Source organism: Esox lucius, chromosome 8 (assembly GCF_011004845.1).
Source record: "Esox lucius isolate fEsoLuc1 chromosome 8, fEsoLuc1.pri, whole genome shotgun sequence".
NCBI lineage: Eukaryota > Metazoa > Chordata > Actinopteri > Esociformes > Esocidae > Esox > Esox lucius.
Window position 1 is genome coordinate 26356111 of NC_047576.1, and position 20604 is coordinate 26376714.

Consider the following 20604-nt stretch of genomic DNA (forward strand, 5'->3'; position numbering starts at 1 on the left):
AGCCTTTAAGCCTATAAACTTAAACGCAACATTGCAGCGTTTGTCCCATGACTTATGATTGGCAGCATATTATCTTAGGCCAGCTAAGGTGTGCCAAAAGCTCAATAAATTATATTGGATTAGTGATTGTGTGAAATAAACACAGAAAACATCGGTGATCGATTATAGCAGATGGTTCTCACATCCTAATCTGTAGAAAAGATCTTTTTTTAAAACCTGATTGAAAGCAGTAGTTTTCCATTCCGGTCCTCGAGTAGCCCTAACAGCACACATTTTTATCGTAGCTCCAGTCAAGCACAACGTAACCAGTTGTTAGGACCTCATTGGGTTGAATTTGGTCTACAACACACGGGTGCTGTTGGGAACTACTGGTTTAGACAAAAGTACTAGTCACGAGTTGACTGGTAGGCTTACATTCTCCCAAGTTCAAATACAATTTATTAGCACGCGGTGGTTCAGTTCAGCACTTAACTCACATTATCCACCAAAACGTGATTTAGCTAATCATCACTGCCATCTGCTGGGTGTACGTGCTGCAGTAGAAGTGGTCAGCGAACCACAGTGAACGCCTGCAATGTTGTCATTATGATTTAGATGTGTTGTAAGTGGATTCGCTATCGTTTTACATTATTATGAGTTAACATGTGATTTGTATTATTTCCAAAATCTTCTGCGTTACCAAGTGCTTTATTGCATCCATATTTAGGGGATATGCACCTATTAGAAGATGTACGCGTAGCTATTATTGTGGCTGTAGAGAGCAAGCTAGCTCAGTTTCGACCAAGATAAGAGCTCATTTCCCGGTGACTGCAGACGAGAAATGTCGTGGATGTGGTGAGGCCCAGTGAGGTCCAACAGAAAGGTAGCAGACAAAAGGAACTTTAACAACTAAGGTTGTTAAAATAAACTACTTCTGTATATACCAAAGGTTTAATGGTTGTAATTTTGATTCTGAAATAAAATAATACGTACATAGACAGTCAAACTAGCTTACTAATGAAACATGCTAACGTTTGTGAATGACAACCATGTAAACAACGCTAGTTAAGCCGACCTTGATTTTCAAATTTAGATATTCAGCGTTTGTAGATATTCAAAGTTTTTTCAGTGTTATCTTACAATCTAGAATGCCATTGTTAAGGTTTGGTAGATGTTAAATAACAGGACACTGGTTAAGTATCCCTTAGATAAGCTTACCAGTGCCTGACGAAATACTATTGCTGTGATTTGGATGTAATTTTCTTTAATCATCCTGTAGTGACGTTATGGCTGAGGACCCTCCGAGGAACTTCCGTTCTGCCTATTATGAGAAAGTGGGCTTCAGAGGGGTAGAGGAGAAGAAATCACTGGAAATACTTCTGAAGGAGAACCCACTGGGTACAATGTTGAACTGATACTAGCTACTGACTCAAGACCTAGGCCTACAATATGATTACAATTACTGCTGGTAGTTGCAGCTGCCATGCTCTCCAATTCTTTTTTTAACCACAATAACCGTTTATATTTCTGTCAGATGTGGAGAAGCTAAGCACTTTTAGTCAGAGGTTCCCTCTGCCCTCAATGTACAGGATCCATGTTTGGAAGGTACTTCTGGGTATGTCTATCACTTGCTAGTCCATAAAGTATTTCACCTCCAATCCAGACCAACTGCCTGTCTTACACAAATCATCCTGCACCTGCCCAGGTATCCTTCCTCCACACAGTGACTCCCACACCCTGGTGGGAGGGTACAGACGTGAACAGTACCAGGATGTGTTAGAGGCCCTGACTGTGATGCGGTTCATCCAGAGGGCCACGCCTCAGACACAGGTGTACCTTCGCATGTTCCAGCTAGAGAGCCAGCTGCTGCCCAGGTGCTCAGAGACCACTCCTCCGGTGAGAGAAACATTGTTGTCAATGTACCATGACCTTCCCCCCCCCGGTCCTACTCCCTAACTTGAACGTTGCCACTGTTCTCAGTGAAACCAGAAGTCAAGGTTGCTCACTTGTCAGACTGACCGGTGTGTCTCCATTTCAGGACAGTAAGGATGAGGACTTCCTGTCCATAGCTCGATCCATGGAGGAGATTGTTGAGGACCCTGTGGACTGCTATTGGCTGATCAAATGCTTTGTCAATCAGTTCAGCAACAAGTTTGGAGACTCCATTCCTCATCTGGTATGTAGACTACTGGAGGTTGGTTAAGGGAATGAAAGACAGCTCCTAGGTCCTGTGCAGCATAGTTGGCAGAGCTGGTCAATGGCCCAGCTGGGGCTAAGAGTTATTTTTTTTCCTGGTCGGTTTAGCCCAAGAGTCTGGAACACTATCTGAGTGTGGAGGACCCTCGGCTACTGAACCATCTAAGGACCACCGGGGCTCTGGCCATGCTGCCGTACAGCCTGTGGTTCAGACGCTGCTTTGCTGGCTGCCTGCCCGAGTCCAGCCTCCAGAGGTGAGATGTTTGGGGAAGGGGGGGGGCAAACACCATTCTCACAAACATACCACGTTGCTGTTGTGTACGATGTATGTACGATGGATGTTAGCTAAAAAGAGTTCAGAAAACGTATCACCGTTTGGTTTGTCCGCCGGTGTTCTGACGTGTCACATGTTCGGCTCTAAGGGTGTGGGATAAGGTGATCAGTGGATCGTGTAAGATCTTGGTCTTTGTTGCTGTGGAGATCCTCCTCAGCTGCAAGATCATGATGATGAAAACTAACCGACCGGAGGGCGTAGTCAACTTCCTGTATAATGTGAGTAATTTGGTTTAGGGGATCACCCTAAACCAATTTATCATACACCTAAACCCCCACCATAAAAATGTTGGTACGGCCTTTCTCTTCTGTTGACATACTTTTTGTTTGTTTGTTTTCCTTCTAACACCAGATGCCCCAAGAAAACACTGATGCAATAGTAAGTAAAGCCATTGACCTATGGCACAAGTATTGTGGCACTCCTATGCACCCTGTTTAGGATGACAAACCTGCAGCCTGACCTGCTTCATGGGAGTAATGGGCTCTCCCTCCCATCAACTGGAGGACATCCAGACCTCTGCCAATAACACAGCATCCATTGGGTTTTTGGACTAAGTGGAGAGAATGACTGTACCATTAAAAAAAGGCCTCCTCCAGGGACTGCCGTTTCGGGTAGCATTACTGTTGTTAAAACAAGGAAACTGTTCTCCAACCAAGGGTTTGGGAAACACAGCCATCTGCTGGGTTCATAGCTTGGTCCTGGATCTGTTCTTCTCTTCTGTCAACTCCTCCAACCCATACAGTTTATTCTTTAAATGAAGCCCTTTCCGTTTAATGTCTTAACAGAACTTGTCTTTGCTTGTTTGGCATGTGAAAGTCAAGCGGAGGAGCACAACTGCATCATGGGAATGTATAAACCATACTGATAGTCATGGCCACCTGTGCCCTTCAAATAACTCTGTTGTAAAATAAATGTAAATTGACCAGAGTATTTTATCTTCAGTTATTTATTTTGCTATTAGAATCTTTGTTTTTGATTAAAATGAACAGATGTCATTAACAAAAAGTTTACACCATAGACTCTGTATGTGGTAGCATAGTCTTTGGTCAAAATAACTGAAATCAAGTGCTTCCAATAGCCATGGATGAGCTTCCTGCAGCTTGGTACTGGCAGTTTGGCCCAGTCTTACCGGAATGTTTCGATTCTTCCTTTCGATGGATGCCTTCTCCCAGCTGATGTTTTTAGATTTCTAGATGTTTCTAATGGGATTTTGATCTGTACTCGTTGGTTCAAGTTCCTGGGTGCTGGAAGCAGCATATGAGCCCCAAAACATATTTGAACTTATCTGTGTGACTATGGCCGCTGTGGAATACCTCACAGGAACCAGATGAGTCTACATACAAATGAATGGACCTTTTTTATTGATAATACAGGAAGCAACCCTCCATCTGGAACTAGTTGGCAAGGAATACTTCCCACTCCCAGAACACTAGTAGCACCCACTTCTTTATACGGAAAGGGAAAACAAAATACATCTGGGAGGTGTTTACTGTAATGAGAATCATGACTCCCCTTCCACAGGCTGGTAAAGATCTATTATTCTTACACAATAGGGGGCTACTAATACAGTGGATACTGTTTAACAAGTTTTCTATGTGCATTCTTGAAAACACAGGGAAGACTAAACACAGGTCAACAAACCCAATATACGGTCTCATATGGGCTAACAGGACATGGTGACAAGGTGTGTTCAGGCAAGTCGCAGTCAGTCTGATGTCTGGACGGTGGGGTCCTCCTAGTTGTCCTACCATACAGCTGTATGGAGGGTGTAGTTTCATTTGCAAAATGAACAATTTCACTCAAATTGAGTGTTTTCCAATAATGCGCTCCAATAATTAGCTTAATAAAGACCTGAGTCCAATCAATCAATCAATCAAATTTATTTATAAAGCCCTTTTTACAACAGCAGTTGTCACAAAGTGCTTTACAGAGACACCCGGCCTTAAACCCCAAGGAGCAAACAACAGTAGTGTTGAATTTCAGTGGCTAGGAAAAACTCCCTAAGAAGGTTGAATTTTAGGAAGAAACCTAGAGAGGACCCAGGCTCAGAGGGGTGACCAGTCCTCTTCTGGCTGTGCCGGGTGAGATATTAAGAGTCCAATTGGAATAATAAATACATTTCTCTGGGCTAAATCCAGAGTCTATTTGATTTTAGACTAGGTCAGAAGTATGACCAGGTGGACAAGGACAGGGACAGCAACGGGCCCCCCCAAACCAGGTAATCCGCAGGTGTGGACCAGGACCTCATCTCCTTCTAAAATTTAAAACTGGAGGTAACTGAGAAAAAAAAAAGAGTCCAACTATAGCATGAGTCATGTAAATACCTTTCTCTGCTTACCTTGAGGATGCATTCTGGGACTTGTGATATGGAATATAATTAAGCCTATTTTGGGCTTGATTAATTAATGTTATGTGCATAATCTGTAAGTAAAATCATTATAATACTTGAGTTTTGATGAAAAGGCGCACAAACCGACACAAATGTGAAATATTACATGACATTATTTGGGGACCCTTTTTGGCTAGACGGCACCACTTTAACCACCAGTGGCCAGAAAATGTGGGCATGTATGGAATGGAGAAAGCCAAGTAAAAAGCAGTTTTAAATGTTCTTGTTTTTTAATAAGTTTCCTTTAGATAAGAAACTGCATACATCATAAGACGAACAATAAGTTAACAATCATCACATGCAGTTTCCCCTCTGTACAAAAAGAAAAAAAAAACATTTTAAGTCTTAGTTTTGTTTGGATTATGTACACACCTTATAAAGAATGTCCTCTTAGTTTGGACACAGTAGAGGCACAGGGAGAGAGTCACAACCTTGGGTTGTTTTCAGTGAGCACGCTGTTGTAAATCGGTATCTTGCTTTGTGCCTTATGAACATGTTCCTGTATACACCCACACACACACACACTACCAGGGCACACCACAAGTCAAAGGGTTTATCCAGCTAAACCATAAACACTACATATGTTCATTGTAAAAGAACAAGATTTGAGATGTTTGGCTGTAGTGTGCCAGAGAAAGGTGGTACTGCATTTTGATTCACAGCCAAAGGTTTATATGATGTCAGTTGTCCACTGAAGCTGGACCCGACAGAACCATGAAATCCCTGTTTGAGAACAGTGAGAAATGGACCACTTTCAGTCCATAACTGCCGGCTGTTAACTTGCCAGTCCACATAGTACTCTGCTGAAACAATATAGACAACATACTTCAATGGTCATTTAAACTCAAAGGACATTTGGCAACGTTTTCATCCCTGTAAGTCCAAGGGTCTCCAACCTTATCGGGCATGAGTGCATCTTAAATATTGAAAGACTTTGCAAGCTACTAAATTTTGCATTAAATTTGGCACATCTGTTATCCTTAAGCTATTCTGCTAGGTCCTTAGTGCACAAGAGAAAGTACTGCACTATGTTTCCTGTCTATATACCAGGTCAAGTTTCTTCCCCTCCTGAATTCTGTTGCATTTCACATGGCTTAGGATATATTTTTCAATGATTAAATCACATCAAAATGACAGCTTTTTTAAAAAAAAATATTGTAATTCCTTTTTTATCATACAAATAAAAGCAATAAAGAGATGTACTCTTGTATATCAATACATAGACTCGAGAAGGTTTGAGGGAAAGTTTAAAGTATTTCTGCTAACTCACTAGACGTGGTTGTCATACACACTTGCTAATCAAAAATGCACGCATCACAGACAGAAAGGGGCGACATGCTGGAAATGAATCGACGGATATTGCTTTAGCCATTAAGCGCTAAACAGAGTTGTGATACTGTCAGTGCTGCATAGGTTAGATAGTACCTGGGGGCCTGTGGTGTCTCATCCTCGGTTGGTTGATGTCAGTTTGCGTGGAACCTTACGGTATGTGTGTTCAGAATTGTTTCACACGCGAACTCGTGAACTGGCCCTGGAGCTCCCAGTAGCTTGAGGCGGACCTGTTGGAGACCCCTGCTGTAAACAATACGACAGGCACAGTGACACTACAGAGGGTGGCAGAAATCCCAACTTTGATATGGATCTGGGTTGCATTCAAGATCAAAACGTCACGACATCGTTTCAAAGTGTATTTGGTATTTAGCAGGTAGCGCAGTGAAACGTTCCCAGTGTTTGTTTACTTGAATGCAGCCCAGGAGGAGCGGAATGGAGAAAATAAATTATTAATTATTGCTAGGTTCACATTTCTATATCTCAGGATGTGAAGTTGCACATACCATGTACGGTATTGTTAGAAGTACTGCAACACTATACAGAATCCTGTTCTGCAGTACTATCACGTTAAAACGGCTGTATTGAAAACAGCAGCCCACAATGGAAAACCAGAAAATGAATAATGTACCAAAAGTATTAAAAGGCAGGAACAACAACCCTTCCCAATCAGTTGTTGGAGATTTCTCAGGATTTCTAACAGCTGCCCTCCCAAACCCACAATCCCAAAGTCCTGTTGGCACAGAGATAGGAGCAGTGTTCCATAAACCCTCCATAGCATACCATCATTACCAAAGTGCCGTAAAGTCACACCTTTACCATCGTCATCATTACAAACAATAATAAAAAGCTGTTTTAAACAAAATGTTTTAGTCTATATAATTTCCATTTAAAGCCATTGGGTCAGTCCTTCTGGTGCCTTCCATGTGTCTCTCCGTGTGCATGAGGCTCCCCCAAGCCCAACACAACCAAACACAGTGACCGCACTACAACCACAGGAACAACATACTGTTGTTGTTTATCCAGTCTGCCCTTTCCAGTGATTGGCACTTGTTTTGGGTCAACAGTGGAGCCTTAAGGAGTGTATACAGCCCAGTTCTGTACACACACTCCTCCGGTTTTAGATTACGTTTCCAGTCAAGTTTCCGACCACTGTATACTCTGTTTCTGGTTGAGTTGTGTTCTGGTCTGGAATTGGAGGGGTGTGGTACACAGAGGCAGCAGTTTCTGGTCCAGCACTTGAGGATCTTGTAAAAGATGGCAAAATAACTACGGTCGATGAAACCTAGAGAATAAAGGGATAATAAGTTACTTTTTACAGCTGGAAGTATAGTGCCTTTGTGTTGTCTTGAAGTATGGGCTAGTGATTTGGGTGGTCTCGCAGGCTAGAAAGGCTCTGACATAAATACCTGGTTAGATGGCGACTACCCTCATGCACTTCCATTTCTGTGCTTTTAAATTCATTGAGTTCTTTACGAATGGCAGCCTTCAAGGGAAAAACAGAACCAGAGTTCAGTCAGGAAGAAAGCAAAGCAAACACACGACCACGCGTTCGCGTGCCCTTGCCCCCGTTTGGGTGTGAGCTCAATCACCTTGTCAGCGGCCGTGAGTCGTGTCCACGGTTTGTCTGCCCTCCTGTCGTAGTCCTGAGCGTCGGCCACCTCCACGTAGTCACTGAAGCGGGTCAGTATCTTAGCTTCCCTCAGCTCCTCCACTGTGGGCCTCTGACTCAACTGGGGAGGGGCGAGCGAAGGGTTATAAGGGTGTGTTGTGTGGTGATTGAAAGTCTCCTGGGGAGGTTTATGTTTCATTGCCCATGTTACACAACAGAGGATGTGATAACCTGATGTCAGGAGCTAATGCTATCATATTTCCAATGGTCTGCTATCTAATAGACAGTGATACCCTATTCCCCTCTCTCACCTTCCTGGACAGGCGTTTCTTGAGCTCTCTCATCTCCTCCAGCTCCTCCAGCTCATTGCGGGCTGAGAGAGTAAGAGACGGGTTAGAATGAAATGAAACGGATTAGTGTAGACCCGTCACTGTCCGTGCTGTGGGGGTCTCCCGCCTATTTGGTCTGCGCTACTTACGCTTTAGTATGTTTCTTTGTTCCAGCTCTTCCGTAGTTGGCCGCTGACTCAACCTCCTGAGGAAACAGAGAGTCAATCGACACATTCCGTTGTTTTGTCTTATTGTGTTACATTTGCTGACGTCTTAGCGGTCTCCCCCTGTGAGCCATGATTCCAACGCATCTATTACCACCTCAGCAGTCTGGCGCCATGAAGGATACAGCCAGGAGAGGAAGGGGAGGCGAAGAGGGAGGGATGGAGAGAAAGAGAGTTGTCGTCGGTGTGACACGAGAGCGGGTGGCGATAGAAGGAAGGAATGCGGTTGGGAATTCTGCCTCGCTCCCGTACTGTCACAGCCACAACGGTCCTGTAGCCATGTGGAGGCTGTCCTCTGTGAGAGGGAACCCCACTTCAAACGGTCCACCCTCACTCAGTGGCCAGTTCAAGATAAACATGCCACAGGCTCACTGCTGCTACATTCCTTCTCTCCATCGCCTCCCTATTCATCTGTCTCCTCCCATCTTCCTTTTCTCCCATTCTCACTCCTCCTTGTCCCTCACCCTTCCCTCCCCCTTCCCTCCCCCCATCCCACTACCTCTGTTCAGCTTCCACTCTCCATTATGAGGCGTCATCCATCATGATTTCCTCAGTAGCCAGGTCATGTCTCTCTCATCCAGGCCACAGCGTACAATCGCGGGGAAGGGAGATGTGTGTGTATGTGTATTAAGTGTGAGAGTGTGTGTGTTAGCCCATGTGAGTACATCTCTTACTGTGATAGCTTGTTGCCTGGCGATGGTTTGGATAATACGCAGTGTGTACTGTATGTGCAGCTTAACCTGCGTGTGTTCATGTGTCAGACTGATGCTCACCATGTTAATCTCACCCAAGTCTCTCCTGGCAGCTGCTATACGGAAGGTGTGTGTGTGCGTGCATGTGTGTGTGCGAGTGTGTGGGTGTGTCTCACCGTGTGAGCTTGGTGCCTATCTGTTGTCGTGACTCCAGCCTCTCTTGGTCTGACAATCTGGGCAGGATGTTCTTTTCCTCCAGCTCTCTCTGAGATGGACGGTTACTGATCTTAATGGCCAAAGAGTCCTTCCTCAATACCTTCAGAGCTAGTGTACCTACCAAAACACACACACGCAGACACACAAACAGGTTGTTTGGGAGGTCAGAGTAAGATCAATATAATCAACTTTAATGACCTTTACATTTGAATAGAATACAATTTCCCACACCACATCTCCTGGACTAACAATGCAACTGTCACAGATTACAGAGACGTCCACCATCCATCATGTGCTGAAAGACTGTAATGCGTTTGTTTACTTTTCCTAACGCCTTTATAAAACCCTATTACAGAGAAGAGGTGTGTAGAAATACTCGAGACACATAATGGGCTTCAAATCAATAATTCACACAACCGATCATGAAACAGTGATGGGAGATGCTGCAACCAAGAACGAGCCATTAAGGAGCCATTAAGCCTGTTTCCAAGGAGAAGGGCCACTAAGTAGAGATCATGACAACAAACCTATGACACATGAACAAACACTTACTTGTGAAGAGCGTTTCGTTGTCATCCTCCTCATCCTCCTCGTCCTCCTCCTCCTCCTCCTCGTCATCTTCGTCGTCCTCGTCTCTGTATGAACCGGGAATCTCTTGGTAGTCCTTCTCGTTAGAGAGGTTCTCTTTGTTGTCATCACACCCTATCATCACCGTGGGTACCACGTGGTGCAGCGAGCTGAGTTTAGTGACAGAGGTCAAAGGTTAGCGAGAGACCATAGGCTTTGTATGTCTGTGTGTGTGTGGTGGTTATTGTCATGAACTGTGCCTCTGGAACGAAACTGTGACCACGGTAAAATGGCTGAAACTGCACCTTTCAACTGATATAAACAAGTCTGAAAGACCAGCCTGAGAATTAGAGGTTCAGATCATACAGGAAGCATGGCATGATGGAGGGGGAGGTGTACAGTAAAGGGAAATTGGACGAGACACAGTAGAGGCTGTAGAGTGGTATTACAGTACCACACATAAAACACACAAGCCTGAGTTCAGCTGGAGTTTGCCTAATAGAGCAAAGTTAGCAACCGTTCGGTCAAGACCGGCCAGCCTCCCGAGTCAAACCATTGAAAAAGCCACCTGAAGCACATTCATCTGTTATTCAGTCCAAACCCACTGAAAAAGGGGGATAACACTTCTGTACAGCGGTGCCATGGATGACAGATGACCTCCGGCTGACCTGTGTGCTACGTGTCTGTGGACTGAGGAAGGTCCGAAGAAAAGCTGCTGACCGGGGAGATCAGGACAGAATCTCTTCTGACATGAGTGAGATTGACCAGATTTGACACATACTGCCCAGGGTATTGTGGTATTGGGCACATTCCTCTCTGTCCAGCTAAACCCATTCTACTACCGTACAGACACTGGCCACTTGGCCTAGTCGTTCATCTTCCAAGTTCACCCCACTGATTAGAACCCTTAGTCCAAACATCTTAACGACCAAATCCAAATACCCACAATCCCACACGCCAATGTAGTGTGAGCACAGGGCCAATGGGAATAAAGTACTGTAACAAACTGGCTTTTTAATGCAAAAACATATACACACACACACACACACAGAGAGACACACACACAGCTTGTCAGTCCTCACCTCTCGTATCGCTGCATAGTGAGGGCCAGGGTTTTGTTGAGTTCCTCAATGATGCGGCTGGGGGGGTGCAGAGGCACAGGGAGGGTCCCGTAGTGTAGGGAGTGCCCCCCCATGGACCCCACGTGGTGGTAGGGCGGGGGACACTTCTGGAAGTTGAGGGCCGAGGACTCCATGCTCCCCCCCGCACTCACAGGCACACATATCATCAGCTTCTTAGGAGGTAGAGGTGGAGACAGCTTCATCGACACACAGGGCAGCTTGACCGGCATACCATCTACATACGGAGAGGGAGGGTAAATGATTGTGAGACCGAGGGAGACTTAGTGGTCTATGCTATCAAGAGAGGACGCTACAGGCAGACCTGGCTCCCAACAGAAGACAGACTGAACACAAACTGCCCACAAAATGAGGTGGAAACGGAGCTGCACTTCCTAATCTCCCGCCAAATGTATGACCACATTAGAGGCAAATATTACCCTCTGATCATACAGACCCACAAAGAATAAGAAAAATAATATGAATAAATGTCCATATGTGTTAGGAAAAATACTGCAACATGCAATTCCAGAAGCAAGACTTATGTGACTCGCTGCCATTAGAAACGGGCAGATAGTGGAGCACAAACAACACTATAAACGTAACCCATATGTATCTCTTAATGTATCTTGTCATTATATCGCTACACATTGTTACAACACTGTACATGGCTGATTATATAACATTTGAAAATGCCTTCATCCTTTTGAAAGTTCTGTGGATAATGCTGACTTAGAATTTCATTGCTTTGGCAAAGTGATTTTTTTTTTTCCAATGCCTATAGTTTGGAGGAAAAAATTTTTGAGTGGGTGAAAGGCTACAGAGGTGAACGGAGTACAGGACTCTACCTGTGATGTGATTGGGCAGCCTGTTAAAGGGTTTGGGCGGTAGCGCTGGGGGCTGTTTGGGTTGTTTTATGGTGTGATGTGAAGACTCTGCCCCGCCCATGTCACCTGGATACACCATAACCTTCTTAGTGGGTGGAGCTTGGCTGGGCTTCTGAGAGTGGTCTTGTAGACAACCCTCTCCAGACACTTGGAACTCCACAGTAGCTGGGGACAGGATGAACCAATCAGATGGTCACTTAGAGCAAGACAAAGTAACAAGTGAGTTTGAGAAAAGGAAGAATTGACCAATCGGATGTTTGGGAATGAACAGAAGGGTGTGCGTGTTGAAGGCCTGAGACGGACCTGGGGCTGATCCCGCTCCATCCATCAGCTCAGCTCCATCACACTGGTCAGACCCTCCTAATGCTGGAGACCGGCCATTCTCCATCTTTACCTCCTCTCCTCTCGTCACTATTGCCCCATCTGCAAAGAGAGATTGATGTGGATCTATGGTTTTGAAAGAGATCCAACTGGACTATAGTATTAGAAAAACATTCTGTACATTCTTCTGCTGTGTTTGTGTGTGGTTGTAGCAAAGCTTCAGCCACGTGGGTATGACATCACAGACACACAAAACACAGCAGAAGAATGTACAGACTGTTCTTCTAATGCTATAGCCTAGTTGGATCTCTTTCAAAACCATAGATCCACAAATTGCTGACTGTGATTTGACATCATTTAATCAAAAGGACTCTAGGTTATAAAACATCGACATTTTTGCTATCAGTCTGTGCTGTTGAACGTTTCTACAGTCTTTTCCTTCATGGCCTTCTGGCCTCTCACCTTTGTCGTAGATGTCTTTCAGCACTCCTCTCTTGATTAGCTCCTCTCTGCTCTGTCGGGTCGACATCTTGCGCTCCAGGACTGAGGGACAGGACACGGCATCAACATTAAGTGACATCATACTCTACAACCATCGTCTCTACCCCAGTTCTCTGCATCCCATCTTTCCTATGCTTCCAACTGTCTGGGAGCACAGGTTATTTATATATATATATATATGTGGGAGCTGCGTTCATCTTTCAGAATCACTCCGAAATGGCTAGGGCCCAGAGAGAACAGGCAGCTGGTGGAACAGTCGATATACACTACAGAGGGGAGGGAACACAAGTGACTGTTAGGATAATGACAGGCCGTAAGCCCTAATATTCACATGCCATTATAATTCAGTTGAAAAAAAGGAAAAACCGGAGCGACAGCTGAGGAAGCGGCGTGAGATTATAAAGACAGTGTCCCAGTGGTGTGTGTGTGTGTGTGTCTGTGGGCAGGAAGCAGCTAAAATGTAGCTTTATTTTCTGTTTAACCTAGACACTTGGCTTAGGGATATGTTACAAAACAAGCTAGATGTTACATTGCAACATTGATGTAGCCTTATATCGATTTCTTAGATGGTTATTCAGTTACAGTGTCGGCACTCCAGTTACTGCCGTCTAGGGTCAGAATCAGCAGGGAAATGTGTCCGTCTGCATTTCCGCAGCTGTTCTCTGCATTTTCCATGAACAAGACTGATCTTGTTTAAATGTTCTGTAGGAGTCCTAGGAATGTTTTCATTTTAAATAATTTCTAAAAATGTTTGAGCAGAAGGAAATATCATGATCTTAGGTCTGTCTGGTCTTGCTGATATCTAACGCACACACACGCCCACAGCATTGCAGGGGATTATATGATTTACACAGCGACATTAGACGTTTGTCCAGGTCATTCTAACATTTAATATTGACCTATCTGCCCACATCAAGCAAACTGCCACTTAGAGATGCATTCTGCTAAATGTGTATATTTATTCAATAGAACCAAGCTATATCTGAGCGCCCGGCTAGGTACACGCTATTTAACATGCATGAATGCAGTTTAGATAAAGACAACAACACCTAGGCTATGTGTACGATTATTTTGCTACATTTGAGGTAGAATACAAGGGCTAGGGTCAGGGTGTTAGGGGTCAGGGTGTTAGGGGTCAGGGTGTTAGGGGTTAGGGTCAGGGTGTTAGGGGTTAGGGTCAGGGTGTTAGGGGTCAGGGTGTTAGGGGTTAGGGTCAGGGTGTTAGGGCTTAGGGTCAGGGTGTTAGGGGTCAGGGTGTTAGGAGTTAGGGTGTTAGGAGTTAGGGTCAGGCTGTTAGGAGTTAGGGTGTTAGGAGTTAGGGTCAGGGTGTTAGGGGTTAGGGTCAGGGTGTTAGGGTCAGGGTGTTAGGGGTTAGGGTCAGGGTGTTAGGGCTTAGGGTCAGGGTGTTAGGGGTCAGGGTGTTAGGAGTTAGGGTGTTAGGAGTTAGGGTCAGGCTGTTAGGAGTTAGGGTGTTAGGAGTTAGGGTCAGGGTGTTAGGGGTTAGGGTCAGGGTGTTAGGGTCAGGGTGTTAGGGGTTAGGGTCAGGGTGTTAGGGGTTACGGTGTTAGGACTTAGAGTCAGGGTGTTAGGGCTTAGAGTCAGGGTGTTAGGGGTTAGAGTCAGGGTGTTAGGGCTTAGAGTCAGGGTGTTAGGGCTTAGGGTCAGTGTGTTAGGGCTTAGGGTGTTAGGGCTTAGGGTCAGGGTGTTAGGGCTTAGGGTGTTAGGGCCTAGGGTCAGGGTGTTAGGGCTTAGGGTGTTAGGGCCTAGGGTCAGGGTGTTAGGGTCAGGGTGTTAGGGCTTAGGGTCAGGGTGTTAGGGCTTAGGGTCAGGGTGTTAGGGCTTAGGGTCAGGGTGTTAGGATCAGGGTGTTAGGGTCAGGGTGTTAGGGTCAGGGTGTTGGGGTCAGGGTGTTAGGGCTTAGGGTCAGGGTGTTAGGGGTTAGGGTCAGGGTGTTGGGGTCAGGGTGTTAGGGCTTAGGGTCAGGGTGTTAGGGGTTAGGGTCAGGGTGTTAGGGGTCAGGGTGTTAGGGGTTAGGGTCAGGGTGGTAGGGTCAGGGTGTTAGGGGTTAGGGTCAGGGTGTTAGGGGTTAGGGTCAGGGTGTTAGGGTCAGGGTGTTAGGGGTTAGGGTCAGGGTGTTAGGGCTTAGGGTCAGGGTGTTAGGGCTTAGGGTCAGGGTGTTAGGGTCAGGGTGTTAGGGTCAGGGTGTTAGGGTTAGGGTGTTAGGGGTTAGGGTCAGGGTGTTAGGGGTTAGGGTCAGGGTGTTAGGGGTTAGGGTTAGGGTGTTAGGGGTTAGGGTCAGGGTGTTAGGGGTTAGGGTCAGGGTGTTAGGGGTTAGGGTCAGGGTGTTAGGGTCAGGGTGTTAGGGTTAGGGTGTTAGGGGTTAGGGTCAGGGTGTTAGGGGTTAGGGTCAGGGTGTTAGGGGTGTGGGTCAGAAAGCCTTTAGGGGTTAGGATTAAATGTCAGGTAGGGAACTAACCAGCAGAGGTCTGCTTGAACTTCTCGCTCTTCTTCTTTCTCCATTTCCAGGGTTTGAAGAGACGTCCCAGAGTGGCAAACTTGCTCCGCCTCCGAATCGGAGGGGTGTGTGTGCCAGGGACCAGTGAATCAGATCGCATCGCTGCTAGTCGTTCCACCTCTTCAACTGAGTGACAAAAAAGAAGATGAAGGAAGGAGAGAAGAGGAAACAGAGTTCAATACATACAGTATGAAAAACATACAGTCTGAAAAACAGTGGGCTAACTAAACAGGATATACAAGTTTAAGGACCTGAAATGTTCTGTTAATATGGAAATAGGCATCCAGGAAAGACAAAGAGGGAAGGTTTATAAATGGGTTACAAAACAATATCTACACAACATATTTATTCAGCACATTTTGGTGACACTCATTCCACCCCTGACTCTCAACATGACTGTCAACATCTTTATCTGTCCCACCCTCTCATTTCTCTCTCTAGATCTTCTGCATTCATTTGTCGCTCCCTTATGTCATGGGTCTCTCTCCATTCCTCCCCCTCTACATCCCTGTCCATTCCTCCCCCTCTACATCCCTGTCCATCCCTCCCCCTCTACATCCCTGTCCATTCCTCCCCCTCTACATCCCTTTCCATTCCTCCCCTCTACATCCCTGTCCATTCCTCCCCCTCTACATCCCTGTCCATTCCTCCCCCTCTACATCCCTGTCCATTCCTCCCCCTCTACATCCCTTTCCATTCCTCCCCTCTACATCCCTGTCCATTCCTCCCCTCTACATCCCTTTCCATTCCTCCCCTCTACATCCCTGTCCATTCCTCTCTACATCCCTGTCCATTCCTCCCCTCTACATCCCTGTCCATTCCTCTCTACATCCCTGTCCATTCCTCTCTACATCCCTGTCCATTCCTCCCCTCTACATCCCTGTCCATTCCTCCCCTCTACATCCCAGTCCATTCCTCTCTACATCCCAGTCCATTCCTCCCTCTCTCTTCACCTCTCCTTCCATGACTCTCCCTGTGATTAGCTCATCCCTGTTACAGAGATGTCACACTTTCCTTATTCCGTTTTTCCATATTTTTTCCTTCTGCAAACTCTTAACTTTTATTCAGCCTCTCCATTCTCCCTGGCAAGATTTGGAGTGGAAAAAGCGTATAATTAATATAAAAACACTGGATCGTCTCTCTCACAGAGGTAATGCTCCACGACCTGGTCTTAACATCTAATTTGTGGTAGGAAATGTATGAGTTACCATGTTTGGTTTTATTAGAGAGCAAAAACAGGGATATAGGATTCAATTTCACGGAACATATAGCAGGAGTACTACTTTATAGTACTACATTTTATCTTAGTAGTGCTTTACATTAGCTATTCAAAATAGCACTCTCTGCTTTTATTAAATAATGGTTAGTGAATACATTGTTTGAATACATTGAAGAAATAGTAGTAACAGTAATAGCCTAGGTGCAAACGAGTAAGGAGATACCCTGAATTACCGAACTCTGGATTACACTTGTTTATGTGTTTGACCTGCCATGTGATTGTAAATATTACGGTGGCCAACATACTAGACTTCAGCCAGGCCTACCGGAGCCAGTGCGTGATTGAAGAGCCCCATCCCAACCACACAAAACACAGCAGAAGAATAAACAGATGATTCTTTTACCGTTATAACCTACTTATATCTCCACCAAAACCATACATACACAAAATAATTCTGACTGAGTTGTATTCTTATGAAAATGAAAACCATCAGTATTCCGATAGAAAAAAACTGCCCGCGGTGGGGCATATTTTTTCACACGCAGCCGGGAGCAAGTAGCCTAGGCTAGGCAAGGGAGCGGTCGCTTCTGGGAGCGGCGCACACATGAAATGGTGGAGATGATCAAAACATCTCACTCTTGCTGCGGTGAAAACCTCAAATCCATCCCTGAACTCACCATCCTGCGGGGTTGCACCGCGGCAGTTGCTGCATATGTGCTTGATCTCCTTCCCGATCTGGCAGTGGATCATGAAAGGCATGTTGTTGTTGTTTGCAGCGGATTGCTGCTGTTGTTGCTTGCCGCTACCACCGCGGTTCTTGGACTTCATCCGAAGCAAGCAGAACGCTCTCCTCTTCCGCGGCATCTCCTCTGTACGGGCAAGGAGTGGGGAGGGAGAGTTATTCCTACATTCAGAAGCGTACCAGGAGCTCATACAGCCGTTTGCAGGACCCGCCATGGTTAGGCAATGGAAGGCAACGGAGGGCTATGGCTGAGGTGTAGACCCGCTGATCCCGATTCTCTCACTCTCAGAGATGGAGGCAGGGGGGCTTGAAACGGTCTGCTCTAGGGCTGCTGACGACCTCCGCAGACCTACGGTAGCGGCTGGCCAATCCGTCCAATCCCTTTACGCATGGGGACCAACGACGTCAGAGTTGTCTGCGAAGATGTGTCAATCTTTGTATTTTATGGATCCATCACTCCAGAAATTCAGATATGTTTCCACATTACTTTAGGAGTCCAATCGGGTCCAATACCCGTTTATGTGTCATCACGTCATCACATTTGAATCTGCCTCTTAACAGTATGGGCGGGGCTTACGCTCTCCTCTTTTCCTCATTAAATCTCCGCTCACTACTGACAACAGACCTTATTCTGTAGCTACAGCCAACCTAGATAATATTGAAAGTAAATATCCCTTTAAACACCAAAAGTCCTGGTATGGAATTACATCTGAACAACAATTGAGGAATATTAATAGAACCAACACCCAAACTCAGACTGCACTTGACATATCCTATACATGACACATTAATGACACACTATGCTGGCGCAAGGGTTCTGAACGGTCAACGGCTGATTTTCCATCCCAGTGTTTATTTAGATTCCTCTACTACTAACAACCTCACAAGCACACTCGTACACACAAATAAATATAATTTGCATCTCTTTATAGTATTTCTAGCTCCCTAGTGGCGTCTAAAGTAATTTAGTGTGTGTATGTAGGCTATTTGCGTGTGTTTTGGTTAAACAGAGCAAATTAGAACCAGAAGTCTTCACAAGGATAGTATAACCTGAAACAATGCTGGTCCCCATTAGAAAAAAATCAGTTCATGGTTTAGGGGTTAGATTTAGGGTCAAACTTAGAATTATGGCTTGAGTACAAATTACTTTGGGTTAGGCATTAGGGCTAGGTCAAATTTAGGCATACATTTGAGGTTATTTAGGTTATAGTTTGGGTTAGGTTAGTGTTAGGTTTATGGAAGATGGGTTTGTTTTGTCATCTTGTCCCCACAAGAATAGAAATACATGACTCTGTTTGTGTGTGTGTGTGTGTGTGTGTACAGGCATGCATAAGGATGTTGGTAGGTCTAATAAGCTATCCATTCAATCACAATGCTTTTTTGGCAAAATGTGCTACAAGCTGCCGTTTTATCTGGATGAAAAAGACACTTATAGTATGAAACACTAGAAGAAAAGGAATAACTGGCTCAAGTTAACATCCTTTTTCATCCACCGTCTTCAACATTGCCAATTCATTTACACTCTCTTATCTCTCATTTTCTCCCCCCTCTGTTCTCTCCATCCTCTCTCTCCCCCCTCTGTTCTCTCCATCCTCCCTCTCCCCCCTCTGTTCTCTCCATCCTTCCTTTCCCCCCTCTGTTCTCTCCATCCTCCCTCTATGGTCACAAACATTTACTGTATTCCATGGTTCACATTCTTAGACTCTGGTCTTTTCTAATATCAATCTCAACACCTTCAGCCATCTATGAAACCCTTAGAACATACAGTACTTTGTTTTTTCTTATTAGCCTTTTGTTATGTCTTTCTATTACCCAGGAACCGTGCCTGTTGGTTTTGCAGGAACTAATGGGTTTCCTGATAATCAATAAATAACCAATAAGTACTGCTGCCATGAATTCCTACAGTAGATGGATTATCACTCTGTGTTTCAATTGTTTAACTGTCACATGAACAGAACACACAAAGGTATGGAACATTCAATGCAACACTTAATGTGTGTGTGGGTCAATGTGTTTTTTAACTGTGTAGGATTGTATGATTCATCCATTAGTGAGTCTCTACATCCCTCATTATAAAAACTATAGATGGAGAGATTAAAGTGTGTCTCTGAATATGCAGTACCTCACAAAAGTGAGTACACCCCTCACATTCTTGTAAATATTTGATTATATCTTTTCAAGTGACAACACTGATGAAATTACACTTTGCTACAATGTAAAGTAGTGAGTGTACAGCTTGGATAACAGTGTACATTTGCTGTCCCCTCAAAAAAACACAACACGCAGCCATTAATGTCTAAACTGCCGGCAAGAAAAGTGAGTACACACCTAATTGAAAATGTCTAAATTGGGCCCAAAATGTCAATATTTTGTGTGGCCACCATTATTTTCCAGCACTGCCATAACCCTCTTGGGCATCACATTCACAGGTTGCCACTGGAGTCCTTTTCCACTTCTCCATGATGACATCACAGAGCTGGTAGAAGTTAGAGATCTTGCGCTCCTCCACCTTCCATTTGAGGATGCCCCACAGATGCTCAATAGGGTTTAGATCTGGAGACATGCTTGGCCAATCCATCATCATTACCCTCAGCTTCTTTAGCAAGGCAGTGGTTGTCTTGGAGGTGTGTTTGGGTTCGTTATCATGTTGGAATACTGCCCTGCTGCCCAGTCTCCGAAGGGAGGGGATCATACTCTGCTTCAGTATGTCACAGTACATGTTGGCATTCATGGCTCCCTCAATGAACTGTAGCTCCCCAGTGCCGGCAGCACTCATGCAGCCCCAGACCATGACACTCCCACCACCATGCTTGACTGTAGGCAAGACACACTTGTCTTTGTACTCCTCACCTGGTTGCTGCCAAACACGCTTGACACCATCTGAACCAAATAAGTTTATCTTGGTCTCATCAGACCACAGGACATAGTTCCAGTAATCCATGTCATTAGTCTGATTGTCTTCAGCAAACTGTTTGCGGGCTTTCTTGTTCATCATCTTTAGAAGAGCCTTCCTTCTGGGATGACAGCCATGTAGACCAATTTGATGCAGTGTGTGACATATGATCTAAGCACTGACAGGCTGACCCCTCACCCCTTCAACCTCTGCAGCAATGCTGGCAGCACTCATACGTCTATTTCCCAAAAACAACCTCTGGATATGACACTGAGCATGTGCACTCAACTTCTTTGATCGACCATGGCGAGGCCTGTTCTGAGTGGAACCTGTCCTGTTAAACCATTGTATGGTCTTGGCCACCGTGCTGCAGCTCAGTTTCAGGGTCTTGGCAATCTTCTTATAGCCTAGGCCATCTTTATGTAGAGCAACAATTCTTTTTTTCAGATCCTCAGAGAGTTTTCTGCCATGAGGTGCCATGTTGAACATCCAGTGACCAGTATGAAGGAGTGTGAGAGCAATAACACTAAATTTGACACAC

General features: G+C 45.2%; 2 protein-coding genes across 6 annotated transcripts in view; one reads left to right on the top strand and one right to left on the bottom strand.

The window, feature by feature from the left end:
* Positions 1 to 245: 245 nt before the first annotated feature.
* Positions 246 to 3436, top strand: tbc1d7 (TBC1 domain family, member 7). 4 transcript variants are annotated; one of them, XM_020048807.2, is made up of 9 exons: positions 247 to 601; positions 707 to 862; positions 1259 to 1377; positions 1514 to 1594; positions 1685 to 1875; positions 2018 to 2155; positions 2284 to 2429; positions 2598 to 2727; positions 2861 to 3436. In XM_020048807.2, the coding sequence occupies exons 3-9, from the start codon at positions 1266 to 1268 to the stop codon at positions 2945 to 2947; spliced, it is 885 nt and encodes a 294-aa protein (XP_019904366.1). In that variant the 5' UTR covers positions 247 to 601; positions 707 to 862; positions 1259 to 1265; the 3' UTR covers positions 2948 to 3436. The 4 variants fall into 4 exon arrangements, with proteins under 4 accessions (XP_010870733.1, XP_010870734.1, XP_019904366.1 ...); XM_010872431.4 differs by having other exon boundaries at positions 246 to 893; XM_010872432.4 differs by lacking the exon at positions 707 to 862 and having other exon boundaries at positions 246 to 601.
* Positions 3437 to 4842: 1406 nt separating this feature from the next.
* The window catches only part of phactr1 (phosphatase and actin regulator 1), a 43811-nt gene continuing 28049 nt past the window's right edge, over positions 4843 to 20604 (bottom strand). Inside the window, exons 2-14 of one of the 2 annotated variants that reach the window (XM_020049420.2) lie at positions 17106 to 17297; positions 15171 to 15335; positions 12656 to 12736; positions 12176 to 12295; positions 11834 to 12037; positions 10950 to 11223; positions 9853 to 10037; positions 9261 to 9417; positions 8318 to 8373; positions 8151 to 8212; positions 7820 to 7960; positions 7637 to 7713; positions 4843 to 7512 (exon numbers count right to left, since the gene is read on the bottom strand). In XM_020049420.2, coding sequence (XP_019904979.1) covers positions 7497 to 7512; positions 7637 to 7713; positions 7820 to 7960; positions 8151 to 8212; positions 8318 to 8373; positions 9261 to 9417; positions 9853 to 10037; positions 10950 to 11223; positions 11834 to 12037; positions 12176 to 12295; positions 12656 to 12736; positions 15171 to 15335; positions 17106 to 17297 — 1730 coding nt within the window. In that variant the 3' untranslated portion in view covers positions 4843 to 7496. The remainder of the gene's footprint in view (positions 7513 to 7636; positions 7714 to 7819; positions 7961 to 8150; positions 8213 to 8317; positions 8374 to 9260; positions 9418 to 9852; positions 10038 to 10949; positions 11224 to 11833; positions 12038 to 12175; positions 12296 to 12655; positions 12737 to 15170; positions 15336 to 17105; positions 17298 to 20604) is intronic. The other variant, XM_010872435.3, reaches the window with a different exon arrangement.

Excerpts from the sequence above, each read along its gene's own strand:
- tbc1d7 (XM_010872431.4), top strand. The coding sequence starts at position 1,266 with ATGGCTGAGGACCCTCCGAGGAACTTCCGTTCTGCCTATTATGAGAAA. Across the intron at positions 1,876-2,017 it reads GCTCAGAGACCACTCCTCCG|GACAGTAAGGATGAGGACTT; the intron begins GTGAGAGAAACA and ends TCTCCATTTCAG. Across the intron at positions 2,430-2,597 it reads CCCGAGTCCAGCCTCCAGAG|GGTGTGGGATAAGGTGATCA; the intron begins GTGAGATGTTTG and ends TTCGGCTCTAAG.